This window comes from Nanorana parkeri, unplaced genomic scaffold (genome assembly GCF_000935625.1).
Source record: "Nanorana parkeri isolate BGI_ZX_2015 unplaced genomic scaffold, ASM93562v1 scaffold888, whole genome shotgun sequence".
Lineage (NCBI taxonomy): Eukaryota > Metazoa > Chordata > Amphibia > Anura > Dicroglossidae > Nanorana > Nanorana parkeri.
In genome coordinates, this window is record NW_017307156.1 from 337,194 (window position 1) to 363,526 (window position 26,333).

Consider the following 26,333-nt stretch of genomic DNA (forward strand, 5'->3'; position numbering starts at 1 on the left):
GATCGGCAAATCAGATCAGCAAATCAGAAGAAGGTACACCCGCCACTGCCAGATTACAATAGCCCGGTGCGGGGAAATGTCTCCATCTACATTGACAGCGTTAAAAAAATTGTGAATATTTTCAAGAAAAAACTATAAATGTACCGCAAATGTACCGCAATAAGTACTTTAACATTTAAGTATACTTCTCCATTAAATGTATTATTTACATCAGTACAGTTTTATACAGTATGTCTTTAGTTATACATTTATATTATTTCCTTGATTTTATAATGGGAATACATAAATGGGCTTATTTAATAACACAACACAAAGAGCAATGGTGTGCAGTAAACCCCTGCAACTAATCAGAGATTAACTTTAATTAGTCTGTGTACTTATAGGTACTGGAACATTAATTGTAATTGCCTGCTATGGGTAGGTGCACATTATTACTTCTGTTTGTACCTTTCTAAAGAAAATGCAGAGCCAATGTAAATCAATAAAGTGTTCTTGTAAAAACCAGTCAGCAACGTGCAGGCAGCAGGGTAGAAGCTTGGTCAGAGGAAGAGCCGGGGGCAGAGCTGAGTGGGTAATGCAGTACCAAAACAGAAGGCAAACACAGGTGTCTAAATACGAGCTGAAGTCAGGATCACCAGAGCATCAGAAGAGAGGTCAGGACAAGCCGAGTCAGCAACAGGAAGTCAGAATCGGGGTTTCAGGATCTCGGGTACCAGGAAAGCTGATGATCACTTAGCACAGAGGGCTTGGAGTACACAGGTTAAATTGCCCGTTTGGCACCAGGATACATTGCATGCCGTGAGACACGCACACCGGCGCGTGCATTTGCACAGTGATGCATGACCCGGCCTGGTTCTGTGAACCACACTGAGTGTATGCACATGTGCAGACGCTTGCGCAACTCCTCCTTACCATCCTATCTTGCATTTTATTGTGATTGTAATATATTCCTTATATTGTAAAGCGCTACGCAAACTGTTGGCGTTATACAAATCCTGTATAATAATAATAATAACTCTTTTGGCACAGAAGTCTTCACAGAAAGTTGAGTGCATTTTTAAGATATAAATTCTGACTTTAGTGTCACTTTCACTCAGAGAGCATACTTAACCCCTTCACGACCCATGACGGGATAATCCCGTCATGAATCCTGAAGTGGTTAAACAGAAAAGCCTCCGGGACTCTGTTCAGATTTGTAGAGCCGGCGGCCGTCTCTACAGTAGAAGAGATTCTGGCGGCTCTGCTCCGCCAGATCGATTCTACGATCCGTTAAATGGGCCACTCCCCTCCCGTCCGACACCCCTCCCATGTTTCCCGGGCTTTCCCTATGGGCCCAGGACTGGCGTCTCAGGAGTCGGCGGGAAGCTGGGGAGGAGGGTGGCGAACGTACGTTCACCGATCTCCTCCCCGTTCTATGGGACCGTGAGTGACGCGTATTGCATAACTTCTGGTCCCATAGTTGTCATTGGTGGGCTCCTGAAGCCCAGCTATAAGCTATTGAAGTGCGATCTGTACTTCAATAGCTTATTTAAAGTAGAAAGGTGATACTAGGGGTCTTTTGGACCCCCCGTTTTACCCTAAAGAGTACCTGTCACCACCAATATGCTATCACATGGTGGGCTTGTAAGCCCCCTTATGTGATAGCAATTAAATTAAAAAAACAGTTTTAAAAATAACATTAAATAAATTAAATGTAAAAATAATGTAAAAAAATGTTTTTAAAGACCCCCGCCCCTGCGAGCACATGCATCGTCATGTAAACATGCGTCTGGTGCGCCCATGTACGATAACGACTATTGCGCTACACATGTTGGGTATCGCCGCACACCCCAGAGTGAGAGCAATAATTCTAGAGCCAATATTTATGTGTATCTCTAAACTGATGACCTGTAGGGGCTCTTAAAGCGTTGTATATGGACTTTGTGGAGTACTGAATTCTGTTGCAGTTTCACGGACGGACACAATTTGTAACCTGGACATGTTGGGTATCTATTTAATCGTCGCAACTTCATCTTATACTGTATATTTTGAAAAAATGGTTTTATATAGTGATTTGGGGCACTAAATTTAACTTAAGTGCATTTTTCACAGTTGGGTTGCAACTGCCACCATTTTATAGGATCTTGGCTTTCAGAAAATATATAATGTTTGGCGGTTTTAAGTAATTTTCAGGCCTAGAATGTGGATTATAACATGTAAACAAAAAATGAAAAAAAGGTCTTTGTCCTAAAGGGGTTAAAAATGCTCAGGTTTCACAGGTTGACCCTCTTGTCCTAAAGTTTTATTTGGCTGAGAACTAATGGTACAGGCCAAACTGAAATTGGCTGAACATAGGTTTTCTTGCAATGCATGCAATGAACATGCCTTTGTGTTCAAGTCTGTCTCAGGGCCAGTGGCGTCACAAGGGAGGTGCGGCCCGCACCCGGGTGCCACCATTGGAGGGGTGACACCAAAATGACTCACAGTCATTTTGGTGTCACCCCCCTCTGAAAAGTCGGGCGCTCGGTCATGGACCGAACGCCCGACAGTATCAGGAGAGAGGAGGGGACCCACCGGCATACCTTATCCCGCCGGGTGACTGTCCCCTCCTCTCTCTGCCGGCGTCCATCACCAAGATGGCCGCCGGCAGGTATCAGAAAACTGCCGCGCGTGCGCGATGACGTCATCGCGCACTCGGTTACCGCTCCGGGTGTCACCCAGCCTCGGGACGCCCCTGCTCAGGGCTAAATGAAAAGCACAGGACTATCATTTTATGCCATATGCTAACTGCAACACATGGTATATGGGCATGGAGAAAGCTCCCATGAATTTCTGTCATAAACCTCACATTGGCAAAACTAAGACAAATAATACAAACTCTTTTCTTAGTAGAAGATTAAAATGCAGTCAATATTCATTATCATGACTTTTAGCTGCATGCATTGATGTTAAGGTAACAATAATAATTTTTTTCATCCTAACCGTGGTAATAAAAAAAAGTTGTTACTGATGCCGGTGGTCCAGAGGATCTCTGACGTTATGTCTGCCCTCATTGAAATGCAAACAGATTTCAGGATTATCCTCAGCTGCTGCTGGGCTATGGGCCATGATGCAGATGGAAACATCTGCCAACCTTCATGGTTTTTCATGCTGTGTCAATAGCTTTGAATCTATAAGTGTAGCTAGCATGGGCTGATTCACTCTATTTTATAGCAAACTAGGACGACTCCATTTTGGACATTTAAAATGCATAGAACCAATGTACTTCATGCCACCTTTGGATTTAATTAACTAAAGGGAATTTTTGTAGACTGAAAATCACTGGATGTTCTGCTTGCCATTGTCAAACACAAGGAAAAGAAAATAATGCCCCATAAGTTGTCAGCTGTGGCTATGATCACATGCAACATTACCTTGTGTGTGAAAACATAATATGTGCAACAAATATTTGGCTGGGTCATGTCTTCTCTTCTGGGTGGCAATGCAGACCTTTTGAATAGCTCTCAAAATCTTCTTAAACAGGCCATTGTGCTTGTACAGTTATTTCAAATTCATCTTGGCTCGGTTACAAAGACAGTTTCCTCTTTTAAGTAACCAGCTTTCTTTTTCTGTCCTTCTCTGGCATCCTTGAATGTTGTGTGAGCCTCACATTGTGCAGTGCTCAAGTGTCAGAAAGAGACATGCTGTGTACAAGGTGGAGCAGAACATAATGTTCTGTGTATATCTCTGCATGCATGCAACAGACTTGTTTTTTGCAAAAAGAGGGATAAGCGATATGAACTGAGGACTTCCAGCACTCGCTGAGCTTTTATGGCATAGGCTGGCATGCACATGAAATTAATACAAGTTTTTAGTAGAATTTTAAAGTGCATTAAGGACATTTATTTAGATTACTATAGTATAGTATCTTCTGTTTAATCCTAAAGGCATTCTGATTTTCAGATATCAACTATCAATGCACAGTTATTTTAATGCATATGTAGCCCCTACCACCTTTAGTGGAGTGGCTACTAGAAATTTAGTGTTTGCCCGAGCTATAGTCAGTCTGGCTGAATTATAGCTGCCATTTATCTGGTTAATTCCAGGTGTTCTGGCATTGATTGTACCTGCCTGAGTGTTGTATGACTCTGCTACAGTGTGGGACATCCAATCAGGGGCACTGTGAGTGTATATGCATTACACCAGCCAACCACTGGGACCCTCATGACCAGTGTTGCATGCTGGGACAGGGCATATAAACTCAAGGAAATTGCCTTGTGCTCAGTCTGGATCCAGCCATGAATAGTCCAGGTTGGGGTGCTGTCCAGCCTGCCCTCGGGCTAGGCCTGGGGGTGGGAATAACTGAGTGTGGAAAATGCTCTTTCATGCTAGAGGAGGCCTCTGCTATTGTAGAAGGAGAAGAACCAGGGAAGCTGATGGCTGCTGGTGGTGCCTCGAACATAGTGGACCTCAGGAGCAATTTATAGGCACACTAGTGCCACCATCATTGAGCAAACCTCTCTTAATGGCTTTGACTCCGGCTGTCACTGCTGCTCCTTGATGCTTCACCTCCTTCCATAACATCTGTGTCTCTTGTTCCTTCTATTCTCTCCAGTGTGGACTGAAATGCAGCCTTATGAGCCTTATGAGGACTGAAGGAGTAGTGGCAAAATGTATGTCCTTTGCAGGCCTTTCATTGTTTAGGCTTTCCTCCTTGTTTCTCACTTTACTTACTTTTTTTGTCCTACACTTTTGTAAGTCACAGACTCTCGGTTGATTCAGCAAGTTGCCACCAGTCAGATCTGACCTCTGGCAAACACATGTCCAGTATCTATGGCACTAGTAAGATCTGCACTACAGTGCATACACTTGCCTACACAGTAGCCGTGTCACAAAAGAGATTCCTCATCCCTTTCTACACACAGTGCCTCATCCCTCTTTATTACCAGCCGTTTTTCACACTATAATAAACATACTGTAGTTGTTTAAACCTCTATATTACAGTGTTTTGTACCCTTATATAACGCACAATAGCTCATTACTCTTTTTTACAATCAGTGCCCTATACCTTTCTATTGTTTGATCCAAATTTTATCGAATCAACGAATGCACATTTCTATTAGACTTAGTGGATTTTACATGCAAATTATGATATGTCATGGACTTCAAAACAATACCCAAGCTCGGATCACGAAGCTGTAAATCCCAATCCAAAATCTACATAATTAACCCTGAATTACCCATTTAAAGAATGGACACATAGCTAACCTCATGCTAAAAATGTAAATACTAAAATGCATTAATATCACACGCTTCATAATTGCTCAGCTTGTCACCATTTTAAAAAATGAAACTTTTTTTGTGTAATCATCAGTGATTTTTAGACAGTTGCTTGATGGAATGTAAAGGGGTCTGTGCATACTTTTTCGACACCTTTAGTGAGTTTGTTGAAAGTCAATTTAAGTAATAAAGAATACTGACCTTTAGGTTGGTTTAAGACTGTAGATCTAAACAGAGATTACAGAACACTGCATGTTCTTTTAAAACAGGAAACACTCTCCTAAGCACCATGTGAGTTAATGTAAATATCAGTCCTATACTTGCGCCGTGTCCTCATATATACTTCATGTCCCTTTCAGCTTTTCCTTTTTACACCAGACTACTTAAATAGTTTGAAAGAGAAAGAATGACACGCTGAATGATATGTTTCTGGCTGCAGCTTTGTTCCATAGTTTATAATAGCTCCATGGTTTTTCCTTTCAGAACTAATTGTTCATTTTACCTCACTAGAAATGTCATGGTGGATATTGCTGAGAGAAGTCTCACAGAACATGAAATAATGACTGTCGGACGTTACTACAGTGTACGTGAGAAGCCAGAGGTTGATTTAGGCCTTCTGATGACTGTAGCCCAAGAACAGCTGAAGAAAAAGTCATTTGAGAACTTCAACAAACTCACTGATGCCTTTGTTTATAATGACCGCGAAAGGTAAAAACAAATTGTCATAGATTATATATGTAAGGAATCGGCAACCGTTGCCTCCCAAATAGGTTTTGTAACTTGACTCAGCATCCTGTATGCACCGCAGAGTGAAGTAATGGGTAAACATTCAAAAACACTGGAAAACCAACTATTGGCCCTTGTGAAGAAATGTATTTTTATATATGGTTGTTGGTTACCCTACAAGTAGAACTGTGGCCTACCGTTAAAAAATATACGTACCGTCACATTTAATTGTATATGCATCTCCACTTACAATTTTCTTTTACTCCTTTCGCAACCTCACATACCTATGGATACGGCGAGTGAAGTCCACCTCATGCAGTTTCCTTTGATGAGGTGACACTGTTGCTGCACTTATCCTGAATTCAGAGCAGTGTTGTCACCCACGTGTAGGGTGTGCCTGCTTGTATAAGTGGGACAAGACGTTGCAGGAGGTGTAGCTATGTAGTATGTAGCATTGTCACTGCTGATTTGCAAGCTTGTCAGTCAGCACCTGGCCACACCTAGTCCTGCCCACTGCTTTCTGGATGGGTAGCAGTTACTGTGCTGCTGAAACCCTCCCAGTGTGAGCTGCAGTGCCTGGGAGAGGAGCATGTGAGACACGAAGGATTTCACTCACGCAGCAGAAATAAAGGATTTTTTTTTACTTAGTGACACTTGTGCATCACATAATTTCTGGATCTGGAACCTGTTTAGACTGGCACACGGGAGCTTTTAACCACTCTTGGGAGCTCTCCCAAGAGTGGTTAAAAAAAAAGGTTAGCTCTTTGCTTGAGTAGGGACTGGGTGTTCAAGTAGGAAAAATCTAAATTAATTTTATTCAGTCTCTTAAAGTAAATCACAAAAAGACAATGTGTGTACTGGACCAAAAAATTGGAGGGTAATTTGTATGATTGCTCCAGATGTACAGGCTTAAAGTGACACTAAGCTCAGGAGTTAAGTTATACAAATTCATTCAAGTACTTGTCAAGTAAAATGTGTATCACTCAGCTGTAGATCCTCAAATCATCTCTGAATTGATGCTGACACTCTCCTTCCTTCTGGAGGGTGGCTACTTTTGTTCAGCATGGTCCCTGTGTGTGTTGTAAAGTAGCCCCCACTCCAAATTCAATCCTATGATTGACTACAATCTTAATACAAATTAGTAATCTAAATGTGAGATTGTAGTCCATCATAGGATTGAATTTGGAGTGGTGGCTACTTTACAACACACACAGGGACCATGCGGAACAAAAGTAGCCACCCTCCAGAAGGAAGGAGAGTGTCAGCATCAATTCAGAGATGATTTGAGGATCTACAGCTGAGTGATACACATTTTACTTGACAAGTACTTGAATGAATTTGTATAACTTAACTCCTGAGCTTAGTGTCACTTTAAGCCTGTACATCTGGAGCAATCATACAAATTACCCTCCAATTTTTTGGTCCAGTACACACATTGTCTTTTTGTGATTTACTTTAAGAGACTGAATAAAATTAATTTAGATTTTTCCTACTTGAACACCCAGTCCCTACTCAAGCAAAGAGCTAACCTTTTTTTTTTAACCACTCTTGGGAGAGCTGCCTAAGGATAATCATTCCCTCTACACACCTTACTGAGAAACTTCAAGAAATCTTATGCCCCATACCTTTGTTCTACTTACTTATTAAAAAAACATAGGTTCTAAATGTTTCTCCCTTTAGGCCTTGTTCACACCAAGCGCGTACCATGAACAGAGCAGAGCAGTTACAGACCGGAGCAAAACTGCATCCAATGTATTCCAATGGTATTTTTAGCTCCAGTTCACATCGCAGCGTTCCGTTCCAACCATCAGTATCCAGTGGCCGGCGGGCCCCCCATCGCTGCGCTGGGAGTGTCGGATGAACGGATGATCCGACACTCTCGGCGCAGAGATGGGGGGCCCGCTGGCCGCTGGGTACCGATCGGGCGCTGGGACTGTGCTGGGCCCCCCACAGGCCCGCGGCCCTGGCGCACCCGCCCCGCCTGCATCGGCGGTAGTTCCGCCACTGAGTTGGGGTTTCTTCTAATTAATTTATTTTTCATTAATGAGAAAATGTAGTTTCCAAGAGAGTTCCCCTTGCTACCCCTACACCTTTCTTAGAGCACATAAGACCTCAGATACATGCATACAAGTGGAACTGACAAGAATGGCCTGCTGAAAAGCACTGTTTTTTACATCCTGTATACACATGCACTTTTGACCCCCATAGGAAATATTGGTCCTGTCTCTAGAGAAGGGAGATCTGTGATTTCCTTATTATTTCCTGTGGGAGTCAACATCACATGTTTAGGACTACAAGAAAAAGTCCTGGATTGCTAGCTGTAAACCAAACCACAGCTTCTGACAGTCCAAACCTGTAAGCTCCAAGAAAGCATGCAGCTGAAGTCTGTAACTGAGTTTTTTTGTTCTGAAAATGGGGAGAGGGGTGGGCTAGGAGAACATAAATAAACATAAATGCAAAAACAATGGAGAAAGTCCAGGACATCGTCAGTGCCAAGCCAGAGGTCAGAAGCAACAGCGGGTAATCAGCCAAACCAGGTCAGGGAACACCGAGAGCAGGACGAATGGAAAAAAAAACAGAGTCGGGAACCAGGAGATCAGTGAGGCAGAGCCAGGGTCATACACGGTGAACTGGTACAATAGCAGTGCATTTGGTTGATCAAAACAAACGCAAGGGCGCAGACTGAATGGACAAGCTGATGGTTAAATAGTGAGCTGGTGTTTGCATCATCACTCTGAGACAGGAAATTGCCAGAGTGTGCAGAATGATGATATTTAAATACTGGTTTGAGCATAGGAGGGCACCAAAGAGGAACAACAGTGCCAGAAAAACTACACAAGCCATGCTGCAAGCAACTGGACAAGGATAGGTAAGAAACCCTAACAGTCAGCAACCTCCTCCATCAGCATTGGTTTACACCACCCCTAGTGGTTCTGCAGTCCTCATCACTGAGATGGTGGATTACATGAATATTTTTCACTACAGGCCCCAATGGAGAAGCAGTCTCTTTGGTGGCATGCAAGCAAAATACTTCTCGGTAATGACCTATGCGGAAAAGGCACAGACCATAGTTTCCTACTGGCTAATCTGGGTATGTTAGGGATGGGGGGCTTTACTTGGTTCTAGTACTGTTATCTTTTAAGTTTCAAATTTGACACCAAAACATTACTCTAGCTCTTATCTGCCAATCATGAATGTTTAACAGAAGGTGTCCATACTAGTACTGACTTCTGGGAGAGTTAAATTGTTTTTAAACCTGATTTACTGAAGAATAGGATGTATATGGGATGTCCCAAAATTTTAAGGGTGGCAGATACCTTCTGGATAATGAACAAATGCTGCCTCTGCAGTCTTGGTAGTTTGCTTATAGTTTATGATGCATGGCCAAATATAACATACCCTTGTATGAGCCCAAATTAGGTTGACTGAACCATGCATATGTATCCACACATAATACATTATTGTATGTTGTCTGCGTATCAAACATTTGACACACTCTGCTGCATAACACAATATAACTCAGCTTCAAAGAGAACATTTTGTCTAAATAATATGGGGACCTCAAAAACGACTGTGCAGTTGAATCAGACCTTGCACACAGATGTACTAGACTGTACTTCTAGCCAGTCTTGTTGCTATACCATTTATTTGAGCGTATAATTCTCACTTTACAATTGTTATCAAACTCTATGCTGTAATGTGTAGTAACTTTTTTTTGATTCATCTGTATGTATTGAAAATGTTAACAATAAAGTTTTATGTCATATTTCTTTTGTCATGTTTTTTAAAGGAAAGGTTTACTTCCATTCCAAGAAACTAAAACTATCTGCAAAGCCTTCAAACTACCATTAGCTGATGACCTCCTTCGAGTTATATTACAAAAGTGAGTTACCTCTATTCATATTACAGACATGCTTGCATATGTGTCACTTACATAAGGAATTAAAAATATTTCTAGGTGAATATAAGAAAAAACACCAATGAATTCTTCCAAAAGTCATAATATCATTTTTTAGTGCACATATAGTAATTGTCTTCGTACTGAGTTAGCAAGCAACAAGTAAAACCTGAAATCAGCCTGCAGCAAAAGTACTCATCTCACATTCATTAGTTAAACAAACATATTTTTCTTTTAGTTTCAATTTCTTTCTTTCCACTTCCTGGTCCACTTTGGCACAAATGGTGTAATTGTGCCCAAACATTGCATCCTGAGGAGGTTACATCAGCAGAGCATTGCTGGAAAATCCCATCTGTAATCTCAAGAGATCTCAAGAATCTCTTGAGATTCTTGGGCATTCTTGGGCATTTTCTACCACTGAGATTATGTGCCTGGTCACATGTCCTAGTCACATGTGCCAGAGTTTCGGAAAGTAAAGGGAGGTGGATTCATCTGCCCTTAGTAAAAATGGCCACTGTGAGAAAAATGGGGAGCAAAAGAAAAATAAGGTGTGCAAAGAATAAAAAGCCGGCAATTATCTAGAAGTATTTGTTTGTAGATTGTCATCACTAAACATTTCTAAAGGTAACTTTGTTGTTATTTTGGAGATATGGGTAAAGTTCCCCTTTAAGTGTACACAAGGTAGAGACCTCAGGATGGACATCAAAAGTATGGCACGCAGTAGGCAGGTAGTGGCACAGGGTTTTCAGAGCTGTGGCATCTAATGAGTGTTGACACCTTCATGATAATTAGCTATAGTACACTAGGGTTGGGGGATCACAGGAATATGTGCATTACTTTGCAAACTCTTGGCAGGTAAAACAAAGCCTTTATGTGTTCCAGCTTTGTATTTTGGCTGCTTGACTGGAGATGTCCTTTAAAATGTTGAATGCAATATTTGCTCATGATCATATGTGTAAAAATAGTGTATGTTTTGTGCCATAAAGTGAATTTTCACTACAACCTAAGGGAAAATTCCTTTGCAAAGTGAACAGCCTATTTGCCTTTACAGCCCCATATTTATTGTTTTCTAAATACATCTGTATTTAAGTAAAGCATTCATGCTTTACCTGCCCCTGAATTCGGAAGCTTTGTCTCATACACCAGATATCTGCATCGAATTTAGGCATATGCAAGTCCGGATAAGGAGCTGATCTTTATATTCGTTTTCTGCTTTGGAGGGTTTACCACTTAGGAGAAGAAATTGTGTGCCCCATCCTTGGATCAGTCAACACAGTCTGCTCTGTAGTAGCTAATGCATTTACAGCTGGTCGACTTACTTCTAACATAGAAAAATAATGACACAAGCTCTGACTCAGGAACACCATAGATTGTAGTTACTGCTGTCCAAGATGATCAGCAGGGTTGGGAAAAAGACTGCTGAGTATTACACACTAATGCTTTCCCCCTTGTTTCATGTTATTGCACGTGTTCTGTTAGAGCTGAACTGTACGCAGATATGAAAAACCCCAAATAATGCAGTTGATTAATAGTCAATACATTTCTGTTTTAGGCAGAATTTACATCTGTACAACATATGCTATAACCTGTGTTTTATTGCAGGTTACCACAATGCACATGAATGCATGTTACTCTTTATTGCATTCCAGTTCATTGGCATTCATTCTGAAAGGCGCCCCTCTGCACATATACAGTAACAAATGGACCTGCACTAAAGCACAGCACAAGATGCAGTTGTAAATGCTTTGTGTATTTTGGTGCACTGTGTTTCCCAGAAAAAGTGCAGCTGCTTTTTTTTCATGTATTTTTTGTGTGCTGGCCCTCAGCCCAACTAAATTAAGTACCGTATATACTCGAGTATAAGCCGAGATTTTCAGCCCATTTTTTTGGGTGAAAAGTGCCCCCCTCGGCTTATACTCGAGTCAGCGCCAGCGCGTCTTCTTACTTACCTCGCCGAGCGTCGCGTCACTGCTGCTCGGTGTGGTAACCAAATATGTCTTGATACCAGCCTCTTGTAAATTTTATACAGACTAGGAGAGGGAACATCAGTCTGATATAGTCAGTCTCTGCTGCATGCACATGTGCTATCTAGAATATGCTGACAGAAGGAAAGAAGGCTTAAAAACATTCTAAAGTCCCAGCATGTACTATCCTGTTATAACATTAGCATTGTAAACATCTACAACTATGCCCTGGATAGCGTGAAATGCGTTAGAGGGGCAGACCAAGGGCCAGACAGCGTCTTTCCGTGTTTAGCTGTGCAAGCCAAAATAAAACTTCCTTCAGCATGATCTAAAGTGTGCGGCTAAATCTTCCTTTATTGCAAAGGTGAATATATTGGAGCATGGATGAGCTTGTTTCTCTTCCATGCGGTCATGAGGCCATGAAGGAGTGGTGTAGATCGTAAGGGATTCAATCAATGATGATGTTAGATAGTAAACTCTCACGGGCAGGCCCCTCTTTACCAGCATGTTTTGACTTGTAACTGTAATGTCTTTCTTATATTGTAAAGCACTGCTCAAACTGTTGGTGATATATAAATCTTGTATAATAATAACAATAACAATAATAATGTCACATTGTTTGAAGTTCAGATGATGAGTTGTAGTTCAGATTTTGAGTTATAGTTAAGGTGGCAGGCTTAGAGTGGTGACACAAAGGAAGTGCATATATAAGGGGTGAGTGAAATTTTTTCTGTACATTGAGGAAGTATATCCTATGAGCACCTTCAATGAGTAAGTTTACAAACTTCTAGATCAATATAGTTATTAGCAGTGGTATAAAACTCATGAAAATTCAACATAGAAATACATATTTATTTTCTAGTTTTTGACCATTAGATATCCTTTAATTAGCTGCTTCTTCATTGTCCAGTTACAGGCTTGGGGTAGGGAAGGGTCCAATTGCATTGCTCAACTGCAGTACAGAAAAAAACAACCTGAGCTTATTGATCCACCTGACTGCTTTCTGGCAGGGATGTGTAAATCTCGGGACCGGCTCAACTAAAATCCAAATGATTTGGCAGCTAAAACAGCTTCATTTGTGTATTTATTAGTTTGCCTGGAGTTCAGCTTTAATGCTTGTAGTGGAAGCATAGCACATCTACATCTTTCACTTTAAAACTTTGCAGTGCATATATGATATACTACTTACAAGGCTCATGGTATTTCATACAGAAGTAATCGTTTTTACCTTATGGTTCACAATAAAGTCGTAATGTATTGTGAATTGGGACAGGGTGGCCAAATGGTTGTCTCGTTATGTAAAAGCATGGAATATTACAAAAACACGGTTCAGTAGGGGACAGAAAAGAAGTGATGATAGAATGAAAACAGTACAAAGACAGATCAGGCTCCCATCAGTGTAACAAACTCACCATGTCAACAAATGTAACAAAATATGTGTCGTAAGCGGCAACTGCACAGATTTCACATGTGGTTCCAGTTTGTGCAGTTTTTGGGACTGATACTAAATCTTAAAATACAGAAACTACTCTTATTCTTTGTAATGTTCTTGTAATGGTTCCCATGTTGGATCCATGCCAGCGTCCTCAATCAAATACTTTATATAATTACTTACATGTAAAAAATGTGGTAGCTTTGTTTGAGTCATGTATATGTACTCATGTAATATATGTTGTTTGCTTTGTTCAGACATGAAGAAAGTGAAGGAGAAATTAATTATGTGAAATTGATGTCAGGCCTTAACTGGCGAGAAAATCCAAGTCCAGCAAGACAAACCACACCAATTAAGGTAAACTATCAGAATATGTTATATTATTCTGGCTCCCTGCCCCCCTGTCCTCCCCTCCACTTGTTCTTTTATTTTATACTTTTTTCAGAAGTTTTCAGGCCGGTCAAGAGAGGCATAGTACCCTGGGTGGTCTTTAATGACGCAGGGATCGGCGATGATGTGATGGCATCAGTACTGTTCTCTGCATCATTATAATGTGTTTGCAGAGTGCCATGCGCCAGGTGGATCCATGATGCCTTGCACTCACAGGATGTGGGTTGAATGACGCTAGGCGTCATTCAACCCAGGCGTCAGAAGGGGACCAGTGATGGATCGTAGCATGAGTGAGTCTGCAGGGAACAGTGAGAGCGTTGTTTTATGCTTTAAAATGCCAGGGGGTCCTGTTGAGCTTTAAGGTGCCCTCCCACATAACAGGGATTGGGCAGATTAAATTGCTTCAGAGCTATTCTACTGGAGTGAGTTAGTGAATTTTGCATGGGTTGCATTGGTGCATGTATTTCTCATACATCTACTGCTGTTGCCCTCTACACCAGAATTTATCAACCTTTTTTCAGTCACAGCACCCTTTAAGAGTATGCAAAATCTCGGGGCACCCCAGTCTAAAATGTAGAAACCATAAATGTAAAGAAAAAAATCCATACTACACCATTATGCAAGATAACAGTCTGGTATGGATAGTAAGGGGGAACTCCATGCAAAGACAACAAAAAGAGGGATTCCCGCTTCACATCAAAGTTCCCCCTTCACATTAGGGGACCCCCTTTCACTGCAGACTCTCCCTTTTCATATCAGAGCCTCCCTTTACTTCAGGAGCTCCCTTCACATTAGTTAATGGGGGCCTCCATTAACATTAAATTCACTCCCTCTCACACAAGGGGTCACTCTTCACATCAGACAAGAGTCCATGAACCCATCACACTCCTGACCGCTTACTCCAAACAAGACAAGATGGGTGATGGCAGGCGTCATAAACATAAGTAGAAACAGAGACACCGGCACTCAATTGCGAATGCATAAACGTCTATTTATTGACGAGGTGCAGCATATCGTTTCGGGGTCACGCAGGATCCCCTTCCTCAGGCAGTGACATGTCACTTGCCTGAGGAAGGGGATCCTGCGTGACCCTGAAATGTTCGTTGCATTAACTGTGATATGCTGCACCACGTCAATAAATAGACATTTATGCATTCACAATTGGAGTGCCGGTGTCTCTGTTTCTACTCTTCACATCAGATCCCATCTCTTCAAATCAGAGGCATGAAGCTCTGTGAACATTTCTGGGCACCCCTGAGGAAGCCATAAGACACCCCAGGTTGAGAAAGGCTAAGCCACACAATCCATACATTGAATTTTTGCCTGTCTTTACCCGAGTCCAAGTTCAGGCTCTGTGGCCTGATCTACTGTATGTGTGTATGGCCGGGTTTTAGTTGCATTTTTCAGGCTGAAATTGTGCAAAGACACTTTTTCTTTAAAAATTGTTCATGATGTTATGCCTAACATTTGAACAAATGTATTACAATTTGGTGCTAAATTTCAATGATTCAATGATACGAATATATTTATATTTCTTTTAATAATATTGGATGGTGTTTAAGATATCTAGTTCACGTACACATAACTAATTTTAGCGCTACACTGTTTATAATTTTATAATAATATAAATTTGATTGCTTTAAATGAATGGGAAGTTAGAGCTTCAAATGCTGTGGCAGGATAAAATACTCTTTCCATATGCCATATATACCAAATCAATGTTTTCCCAGACATTTGGAAAATAAATAGGGAGTCGCATATTGGGGTTCTGGCCTTTTTGTACAAGTTATATTATTTGCTAGATTTCCAGTGTAGAGACAGAAGGAGGGCACATAACTATTCAGTAACAGTTTCATGTAATAGCCGCATGGTGGAAAATATACAGGCTGTGAGAGTAGATAGGAATGAATGCAAGTCATTCTCTTCTATTTGTAGTGCACAATTGTGACAACTGATATCAGAAGTTTTAACATTCTTTGAACTATTATTGTCACAAATGTGAGACCAAGGAAGAAATTGGGTTTCTGTATGATAACAGTATACTGTATAAATATATAGTCATTGTGCCATGCTGTGTATGTCTTTTCAGTCTTTTAAGTAGACATGACAAGTTTATTTTTTTAATGATATCAGTCATGTGGAATGCATTTCACAATAGACATGGGTCATTTATAAACTGCAACATAATACACATGGGGCCCTATTAATACCAATGTATCTACTTTGGACATACCCAGGTATATGCCAGCTGGCAAGTTTTTTTCTTGTCTGGAAGTCTCCCTGTAAAAGGAAAACACACCTACTTTTTGACTGTCTTGTCCTACCTGCCTGGCACGACCCTATGATTATACTTTGATGTAGGAGTCATTTTGTAATGATTAAATATGTTGTGGTAGTATTTGTTTCCTCCCTGTATAAACCGAATGAAAAAGAAAGTAGTATTTTTAGTAAGCACTTATATTGAATTCTTTATTTTGACTTTTACATGCATATCTGAAAAAAAGCTTGAATATATCCTACATTTCCAATACATTAATGCTAGCGAGTAGGTGGAGCCTGTGTCAAGCTGTCAGCCCATAGCCAATGTGAATGAGCCCTAAATGTTTCAGAGGTTAGCCCAACTCAAGAAAATAGAATAGAGTAGGCTAAACTTAGATCTTCTGTTAGATTTTAAATACTTACAGGTGAACAGAGGATGTGGGGTGCTTGATCGCTTTGCTCAGGTAGGTATTGTATTCTGATTTAGGTTAGGTATGAGGAAAGATCCTCTTCTGGGCTTGTGTTGACAGGTTTTTGTTCATGCCAGATGGGCTTTGCAAAAAGGTGAGGTAAAACCCACTTAAAGGGGGTCAACCTCAGGTGGAACACACCTTTCAATAGATTTGCATTATCTCAAAAGCATCTCAGACTGATGTGAAACTGATGCTATTGAGACAAGCCCAAAGCCTATCAACACAGGCATTTAGGAGTGTCTAGAAATTATAACAGCCATGAGACTGTCCAGAAAAGATACATTCAGTAAAAAAACTAACACATTTCGGGGGTACAGAGGGACTCTCTTCATCACGGCTGATAATGTACTGAGTGGAGAATATGTTGCACCAATAGAGCTGGAACAGTCCTGAAAAGTAAGTTTAGCATGCTCAAGAGAAAAAAAGCCTTTCAGTCGCTGATTTTCTGGTAAAACAGTGACTGGAGCAAGCTTTTTTTCTCCTGGGCACACTAAACTTGCTAATAATACGGTCTGTGTCATGGTATTGTTTCCCATTTGCAGACCACAGACTTGCATTGTAATAAAGAGATGTAAAGCACGAACAACTATAAAGCAATTCATAGCAGGAAGCAGATTCTGCATATGTAATGAGCATATACTGCTGCCCCCATTGCAGTTAGCAACTGCGCAAAAGACTAATAAAGTCAAATAACATTTACACAGATAAAAAGGATTGTTTACTGTACATCAAGCTGACCACTTGTATATCTTAAAAAAACATGACATACTATAGATGTTGCTCCTGTTGTAATAATACTGTACTTTTTTTTCAGTTTGATGCTGAGTGGAGTGGACAAGCTACAGGCAGTGCTGTAATGAGTGTGAACTACATGCTCCTTCTTGAAGATATGTTTGGGCTGCAAAACTGAAATTTTGGAAAACGTCAAGTTTATAACTCCTTTGTGTGCATGTGCACTTCCAAATTTCATTTTACATTTCTGTTGTGCCCTACATGAAAAATAAAGGCAATCTATAAAGATAACTGCGTGCATACTGAAATTTATGGAGTAATTATATGATCATAGAAGATTATCTGCTTTTTTCCCCCCACATATATTTTTTTATTTACAATGGAACAAAATAAACATACGGTAAATATTCAGCCTTTGTCATTTAATTGGGCAGTCATTCGCTTTTTATCCGTACAACAGATAAAATCACATAGAGATGTTGACCTTCAGTTTGATTGAGTCCTCTAAGAAGAAAAGAGTCTGCTGCATACTGTTTTCAGAATGTGATAGTAGATATAATTGGATTTTCTTTAAAACCCCAGGGCATTTTTTTGCCATTAGTAGTCAGAGTATTAATCCAAGACATAACAGAAATGACATCATAGAACGTGGACTTTAAATGTTTCCCTTTTTCTATTCACAACTATCCAGCTGTAGTTTCTTAATGGAATCAGGTACTGATTAAGAATTAAATATGATTAAGAAGTAAAGCAGGACAGAGGTGCATCGAAATGACATTTTCAGACTGAAAGTGAAACTGAAAAAATAATTTCTAACCTTTTCACATTTTTTAAATATTTTATTTTTATGTTTTATAAACTTTTATTTTGTTCTATATTTTTTTATTTTTAATAAATATTTTAATTTTTTTACTGTACTGTTGGAGGCTTCGGGAAATATTAGGGGTCTAAACAGATCACTGATAGTTCCCTTTTAAAAAGAGTCCTCAATCTCTTTTTCTGCATCTCCTGTTATCAGATAGGTGGCACAGACAGCAAGAGACATATTGTAAGTATGAACTGTCTTCTTTGAAGGGATGCTTAGTTTTTAATTATTATTCTAGCAACATGGTCCCTTTAATACAGAGGGAAAACAAATGTGTAGGGCTGCCCTTAGACCTTATAGGGTGGTGCTTGGATATGGAGACATCAACTAACTGCACTCAGGGCTAAAAATCTGTAGAACATTTTAGTGTTCCATAAACATTCATGATCAGCTCTGCTTTCAAGTGTCTACAAAGCCATAAAAAAATAAAGTCTGTTAGCTTATCCTCCATCATTGCAATGCTAGTCCATAGTTCTTGAGGCTTGCAGAAGAGCATTTTCACCCTGTGCTGTGTATTCATGATCCAACACCCACCATGCCTGAGACCCACCCACCCTAGCTAAACGGCAGTAGCATCCACCTACAGTGAAATTTGCTACGGCACCTGCACACCTTAGTGGCAAATGTACCCACAGCTAAGATGTGGGAGCATGTGTAGAGAAAACATTTGCATATCAGAAAATGAATACCAACGAAACATTGACCCTTGGGTCCATGAACTAGAAACTAGAAGCTAGAAGCCAACACACTCGCATTGCAGGGGCCGCAGTGTCCCTAAATTGACACTGTATGAAATGGAACTCCTGCTCAAGGAGCACATCTTTGTATAGGTGATAACTCAATGACATAAATTGGAGGCATATTCACACAAAACATCACATCACCTCTAATGTGTGCACTGCAGAGGATCGAGGATGAAGTGAGGTTAGACAAGTGCAACACGAGAAACACCCATGGCAGCTTAGATAACCTCCAATGGCCCCAATGACCCGGCTAATTTTGTCTCTAGGTACCATTTTGTGTATTGGAACAATACCTTTACGTCCTTTAATTGTTCAGGCGTTAACTCAGCCCGAAGAAATGCGGACCACTGGGCCTCTAATTTGTCCAATATCATCAGTTTGTGAAGGAATTCCCTCAGCGTAAGGAAGGTGGGGAGGGAAGTAACCAATTTATCAGTATCGTCTTTTTTGCTGCCAGTAGACACAAATGTTCCCACCGGGAGGGGTATTCTAACGGTGCAACAACAGAGGAGGACGAGGGTATAGCGTGGAATAAACAAAGAGCCGGAGTATAGGATCTCGGTTTCCCGTGTTGTTATGCATGAAGGATAAAACCTCCGACCAGAATTGTTGAATCCGGTGGCAGAGCCATATCAGGTGATCTAGATCAGGGTAGCTGGCGTGACACTTAGGGCAGGCTGTTAGCCAATGTGATGCAAACTTTAAATTGAATGCATAGGCTCTGTGTACCAATTTAAATTGAATCTCCCTCCACGTTTCACATATGATGGCCCTCCGAAGTGATAGCCACCTATTGAGTAACGAGAGGTCCGTCTCTTCCACAGGTAACTGGAGAAGTGTCGCCCATCTATGGACATGTCTGGGAAACACTGGGGGAGAAACACAACTGGCCGAGGATCTAATGTGTGACAGAATGTTAGAGAGAGATACCTTCTGTGTGGGTGAGGCTAAAAGTCTGTAGAACGACGTATGCATCGTCATAGGCCACGGCTTAGGAAGGTTAGTTTGAATAAAGTGGCGGACCTGGGCGTACTGCAAGAAGTGTTTGTCTAGGATCCCGGAAGTTGTTTGTAGTTCCCTGAACTGTTTGCATATACCTTGAGGTGATAATACGTCCTGTAGAGTGCAGATACCCCTTGATTTCCAAAATGAGAAAACCCTTGATTCTTGGCCTGAGATAAATGCCAGGAGGACACCAGTGGCATCAGAGGGGAAACCACCCCAGGGATCCCATACAGTTTCCTGAACTCCCTCCATGTAATTATGGTGTCCCGCAGGGGGATGTTCGTTTTGATGTGTTCGGGAAGAGCTTTCCACGGAGTGTTGAAAACTCCTGAAAGAGACCAAGGATGTACCTGATCCAGGCGTGGGTCTGTGAAGTGTGAAGTCCCATGCACCCAATCCCTGGCGTGTCTAAAGATGCTCGCTAGATTATCAAGTCTAACATCAGGTATATTTGCCCCTAATAAGGATTTGGGCTGTTTGAGCTTGTGCATGGCTATGCGGGGGCGCTTTCCTCTCCATATGAAAGTAGCAAACGCTTTGTACAACATATGAATGTCTTTGTGTTTAATAAGCAGAGGAAGTGTCCGCATAGGGTACAACAGCCTTGCAAAGCTGATCATGCGGATCAAATGGCATCTGCCCAGTATAGAGAGACGAAGGTCACACCATTTATGCAATTCTTGTATGATCTTCTGAAAGAAGGGGATATAATTTAAGTGATATAGATCGGTGGCTCTGTTGGATATATGAATACCTAAATAAGTTATAGATCGCCTCTGAACGTGAATGGAGAGTTTAGGAGGCCATTGGGATGTGTCGATGGATTTACCAGGAGACAAGAGCAATAGTTCATAGGCAATTAATTTTTAGTCCCGAGAACGACCCATAGTGTCTTATGAGTCTGAGCACGTCAGGTACCTGTGAGGATGGGTCAGACAACACCAGATGATGTCAACTGCAAATAGAGCCAGTTTAACCTCGTGGGGCCCCATTCGACTCCGCTGGAATGTCCGGGAAGATGAAAGGGATCTGGATAGTGGTTCCAGAGCTAAATTAAAGAGCAGAGGGGACGGCAGGCATCCCTGCCTCGTCCCCTTGTGCAGTGGGAACGGGCGTGACATAGCTGAAGGTGTAAGTATGCATGGTTGAGGGGAGGTGTAGACAGTAGTAATAACACTCAAAAATGAACCTGAGAATCCCATACGTTGCATAACCATGGGCAGCCACTGCCAATTAACATTGTCAAAAGCTTTCTCCGCATCCAATGATAAAAGAGCCATAGGATGCGAAGAAGGCAGGTTCAGCCAGTGGTCTTCTAGAACCATGAGAATCTTGCGAATATTTGATACAGCCGACCGACCTGCAACAAAACCCACCTGATCAGGAGATATCAGTTTCGGCAGCACGGCCGCCAGTGTATTGGCTAACATTTTACACAACATTTTGGCATCTAAGTTGAGTAGGGAGATAGGTCGGTATGAGCCGTCCTGCATAGGATCTTTCCTTTCTTGGGCAATAAGCAGATATAGGCATCATTAAAAGTGGGAGGACATTATGCCCTGATACAGTGCTTCTAACGTAGGAGCTATGTAGTCGGTATAATTCAGCAGAGTAACCATCTCGGCCGGGAGCTTTGCATAAGGGGGAGTGTTTAATTACCTCCAAGATTCCTGGCAGAGTGATATCGCCATTCAGCAGGTGGAGGTCCTCAGCAGACAAAGAGGGTAACTTTAGAGAATCTAAAAATTGAGCACCACCGGGTAAGTCTCCTTGCTCGGGCCCGTATAGTTTCTTGTAGAATTCACTAAAAATATCGCCTACCGAGGAAGGGTCAGAGTGAACCACCCCCTTCTTGTCTTTTAATTGTAGGATGTGGGAGCTAGGTCGCCCACCACAGGCCAGGTTTGCTAACAATTTGCCCGACTTGTTTCCAAATTTGAAGAGTGCCAGACCGGCTGGGTTTCTAAGTATCAGGTCATGTTGGTGCAGCCAATGGTCGCATGCCTGTTTGGCCGCCAACCAAGATGCCCTGTGCGTCGGGGAAGGGTAATTTTTGTAGTCAAGGTAAGATCGCCTGTCAGCCATGCTCACCTCCGCATAACGTCTCCTGATCAGCCTTTTTTTCACAATAGCATATGCCAGTATACGTCCTCTCAAAACCACCTTTGCGGTCTCCCAAAACAATACAGGATCAGACACATGAGCAGCATTATTAACAGCGTAGTCACTCCACCATTGTTGAAGCTCCACCTGGAACGCTTCATCTTTTGCCAAATAATTGGGGAACCTCCAAATGAGGGGGTGACTAGGCACACCAATATTATGCAGAGTAAGCAGCACCAGGGCGTGATCCAAGATCACCAAATCCCCGATAGTCACAGAATCCAGTTTGGACAACAGGGAAGATGAGGCAAAGAAAAGGTCTATACGTGACAGCGAGCCATGAGCGTGGGAGAAGTGGGTGAAGTCTCTTTCCAGAGGGTGGAAGTGTCTCCAAGTATCTGTAAGGCCTCTGGATTCAATCCAAGTGGCGAAGCATGTATCCTGGGGATTGCGATATGAGGTAAAGGGTGGGACTTCCCACGATCGGTCCTCGGGTGTGGATGGTGTAGCGTTAAAATCCCCACCAATAAGGAGAAATGGGGAGGGCGAGAGCGATGAACTTTGCGACAGAAGGTGATCCAGAAAGGACTTGTTGTCCGCATTAGGGCCATACACATTCCAGAGGTGCAATGAGTGGGGTCCCACTTGCAGGGAAAGCAGAGACCATCTACCGTTGTCCTGGTCAAAACTATGGGAGGTGATGGAATGCGCCAGTGACTTGTTGATAAGGGTAATTACCCCAGCAGATTTCCCCGCGGCTGGAGCACCAATGGCCGTGCCCACCCAGGATTGTCGCATGCGTGAAATATCCGGCTCTTTAAGGTGGGTTTCCTGAAGAAGGGCGATGTCCACCTTCATCTTTTGTAGATGACGCAGAATCTGGCGTCGTTTATTAGGGGATCTCAGCCCCTTAACATTCCAGGAAACAATGTTCAGGGTGGGTCCCATAACAACCGCAGTGGAGTGTAGAGGATATCTAGAGACAATTGTTGACAACAAGGGGGGGCTCTCGCGGGCATCCCAGTGCTCCCAAAGAGGCCCTGTAGCACCAGTGGAGGTGCCTTTTGAGGTGTGGAAGGACTAATGGGTGATCCATCGGGCAGGGGGCCAGGTTCCCCACCCCAAGGGGGCAGTATACGAAGATTAAGGAGACATACTCCATGAGTGTGTTGGTGAAAAAGTACAAAAAACAAGAACACAAAAAAAGAAACGTCCATGGTATGTGACTACCTTTTTTCCTGATGCGAGCGGATTGAGACTGAACACACGTGAGTTGCGTCAGCGTAGGAGTGTTGAATGAACCTGTAGATCGCGCCATCGCACCATCCAGAAAGGGCGAAAACTGTCATTCCTGGAGAAACTTGAATAACAACGGAAGAGTAGAGGGAAAAAAAAACTGAAGTAACGAAGTAGGAGCAAAGTACCTGCAGAAGAACAGCATCCAGGCCCAGAACTTCCGTGCCACAGCAGCACCAATCCCCTCCATGACTATGCTAAAACCTGACCCCATCTAGGGCTCTCAGGCCTTCTTCTTCCGGGGAGGGCTTGTGGACGGGGATGAAGAAGAGGTATTTCCCCATGAGTCTAGAAACCTTTGGGCTTGCGTTGCAGAGGTGAAGCGCCATGCTTTCCCATCCTCCGTGGAGAAGCGGAGCACTGCCAGATATTGCAGAGCTAATTTTATGCGGTGCCTAACTAGTGATTGGCATACCTCACGGAATGATCTCCTTAGTTTAGATGTTTCCATAGAGTAATCCGCGAAAAGTAGTAGCTTTAAGCCATCCACCACAGGGCTGCGCTGGGTGCGGTAGGTTTGAAAAATATTTTGTTTGTCGTAGTAATCAAGGTAGCGTACTAGCACTGGTCTCGGTTTGGCGTCATCTCTAGAGGATCCCAACCTGTGTGCCCTCTCAACCTTGCATGCAGCGGATAGGCCCAAGGCTTTGGGTATAGCGGCGGCGCAAAACGCCCTCAGATCAACTAGTTTCACAGATTCTGGGATGCCAATGACCCGCAGATTATTGGGTCTGGAGCGATTTTCTAAATCATCCACCTTGCAAGGTATGTATGCGTTTGGCCATGTCACTGTATGCACGATGTGAATCTGCAGCGTCATCCTCCACATTACTAATGCGTTGTTCCATGGCATTGATGCGTGTATTTTGCACTTCCATGGCCGCATTTAACTTGCCCAAGTGCAGCTGCAGAGTGTCGGCAATGATTTTATCAATATCAGCCTTAAGGTGTTTGGTCACCTCTGAAGCAATCAACGTATAGTCAATGATAGGGGTATCAGGCACTGAAGAGTCTGACTCACCCTCTCCCATGCCTGTGTCCTCCTCATGCTGCAGTTCGTCAGCGGCCATCTTGGATCCTTCCCCTCCGTCTGACTGACTCCCTGAGAGGGCTCTACGGGCTCTCGGTTGGCGCTCCAGATACCTGTCCATGGCAGGGGAGCGGGCGGCAAGCTGCTGGTGACTGGCGAACTGCGGCCGAAGTTCCGGTAAGAATTCGTTAGCGGATGGCGGGACGGAGCTCTGAGCCGCTCGTCTAGTGCATCAGGCGCCGGAACCGGAAGTCTGGGTTTGTTTTTTTTTAACTGAGATCTAAAGTTACTGTTACAAAAGTTATGGTTGAAATAACAGATATACCTATGAAGAACATGGATAGGATGTCACCAGCAAACCTTTGGTGTACTGATGACATCTTATGCATGTTCTGATCCAAGTGGCACCATCCGTGGTCATTGCAAGCACCCATCCTGTATTGGGGTATCCGGTGAGCAGTGCGGCAGGAGATCTGTATGTATACCTATAAAGAAGTCTGCAAAGACCGACAGGTCTAGTAGTTTCAATCTCCCATGTCCCATGTTCGGTGGTTCTTCATGCTGACCCCTACATCACTTGTGATATAGAGATTTAGATACGCTTTAAGATACTTACCTTTTGGAGAGATGTGTATAATAATGCCACAATCAGATTCCATCTAAATAAGATTAATCTCTCCATTTCTATGAGAACTGCAGTTTATGACTGATATTCGGCCATCATGTGACCTTTAATAACATACAATTATATATTTGTATCTCTTTATATAGAGTGAATCCTTTTTGAATCATGTCGAAAAACTATATTATATATATATATATACAGCCTACAAAAAACTATTTGGGATATTTTCGACAATTTGGGTGGTTGATTACATCTGGAAGGTGTTTGGGTGTTGGACATATGGTGGTCTCTTATTTTAGATAGTATCATGATCTTTTAAACTTTTGTACAAATAAATTATCTGCAATGGGACAGAGCTCTGTTTGAACGTCTTTGAGTATTATTTGCATTTCTTATATATTTTTCTTAAGGTTAAATTATTTTGGTCTGTGGTAGTCCATTAAACAGGTATTTTTCTTTTGGAGGTGTGTTGTTACTTTACCGGAATCATCTGACTTGAAAGGTGGTTCAGTAAACCATATGTTGTTTTTGGTTGAATACAAAAATGTCCCTGCACACTTACCAACTAGTATAAAGAAAAAAATCTGCACTCTTGGAATCAGCTAAACACTATTAACCCCAAAGCTGCTATGAGAAAGGAAGAAACCTAGCGTTTAAAAAGAAAATAACACAGCGCTAAGGGTGAACAAATAAATATCAATTCAACAAGCAGTGTTAAAGGTTAAAAAAAATTCCTCATGAAGTGATGTATGAAAACAAATAAATATGATTAAAAAAAGAAAAGTGAATAGGAAATAGTATGAAATAAATAATCAAATAAATTAGATGTGATCAAATGTAAATCTCTGTAAAGGTGGCCATACACTCTACAACCATCGCAAGACCTTAGTCTTGCGATGGTTGTACAGGGATTAAAAAAACGTACGATCTGCCTATCTTGGACAGTCAGATCGCACTCTCGATCATCGCAAGCCCGCCCCCCTGAGGGGCGGGCTTCCGATGACCGCAATGCTGAACGGGCAGTGTGCACGTGCGCACACCGGCTCGTTCGGCATTTGTCTTCCGAGCACCGTTCTAACCAGCCGAGAATCGTACGATTCCCGGCTGGTTTTCGAACATGCTGGTTCGACAGAAGACATGCGACCGTACAGTAGAAACGGTCGCACGTCTCCGTTCACACTGCTCGATTCTCGTACGATCGCGGGATTTCCCGCGATTCTCGTACGAGAATCGAGCAGCTTCTCGATATGGGCACCTTAACAAATATATAAATCCAGTAAAAAATTCTTCAGTCATGCAACATTGAATCCTAAAAAAAAATCGATTCAATCCATTCAATACAAGCGCAGTATAGCAGTAAATGTTCAGTGTCAAATGAAAAGTGATACTTTCTGAATCAGTCCCGATAAGAATAGTAGCAAGTGTCAGTGAGAAAAAGCATTTAAATAAGTTCGGTAATGACGACTTTGAATAGTGAAAGAAAAAAGGGAAACAGGATCTTCGTCGTCCCAATCTTTAGAACAGCAGCCCCCCTGAGCAGTGAATACTCACCAG

General features: G+C 42.1%; 1 protein-coding gene across 1 annotated transcript in view; it reads left to right on the forward strand.

Annotated features, from left to right (window-relative positions):
* Window positions 1-17,290, forward strand: part of EFHC2 (EF-hand domain containing 2) — a 61,857-nt gene extending 44,567 nt beyond the window's left edge. Inside the window, exons 12-15 of the mRNA XM_018565793.1 lie at window positions 5,749-5,946; window positions 9,755-9,847; window positions 13,516-13,615; window positions 17,195-17,290. Coding sequence (XP_018421295.1) covers window positions 5,749-5,946; window positions 9,755-9,847; window positions 13,516-13,615; window positions 17,195-17,290 — 487 coding nt within the window. The remainder of the gene's footprint in view (window positions 1-5,748; window positions 5,947-9,754; window positions 9,848-13,515; window positions 13,616-17,194) is intronic.
* Window positions 17,291-26,333: the final 9,043 nt, after the last annotated feature.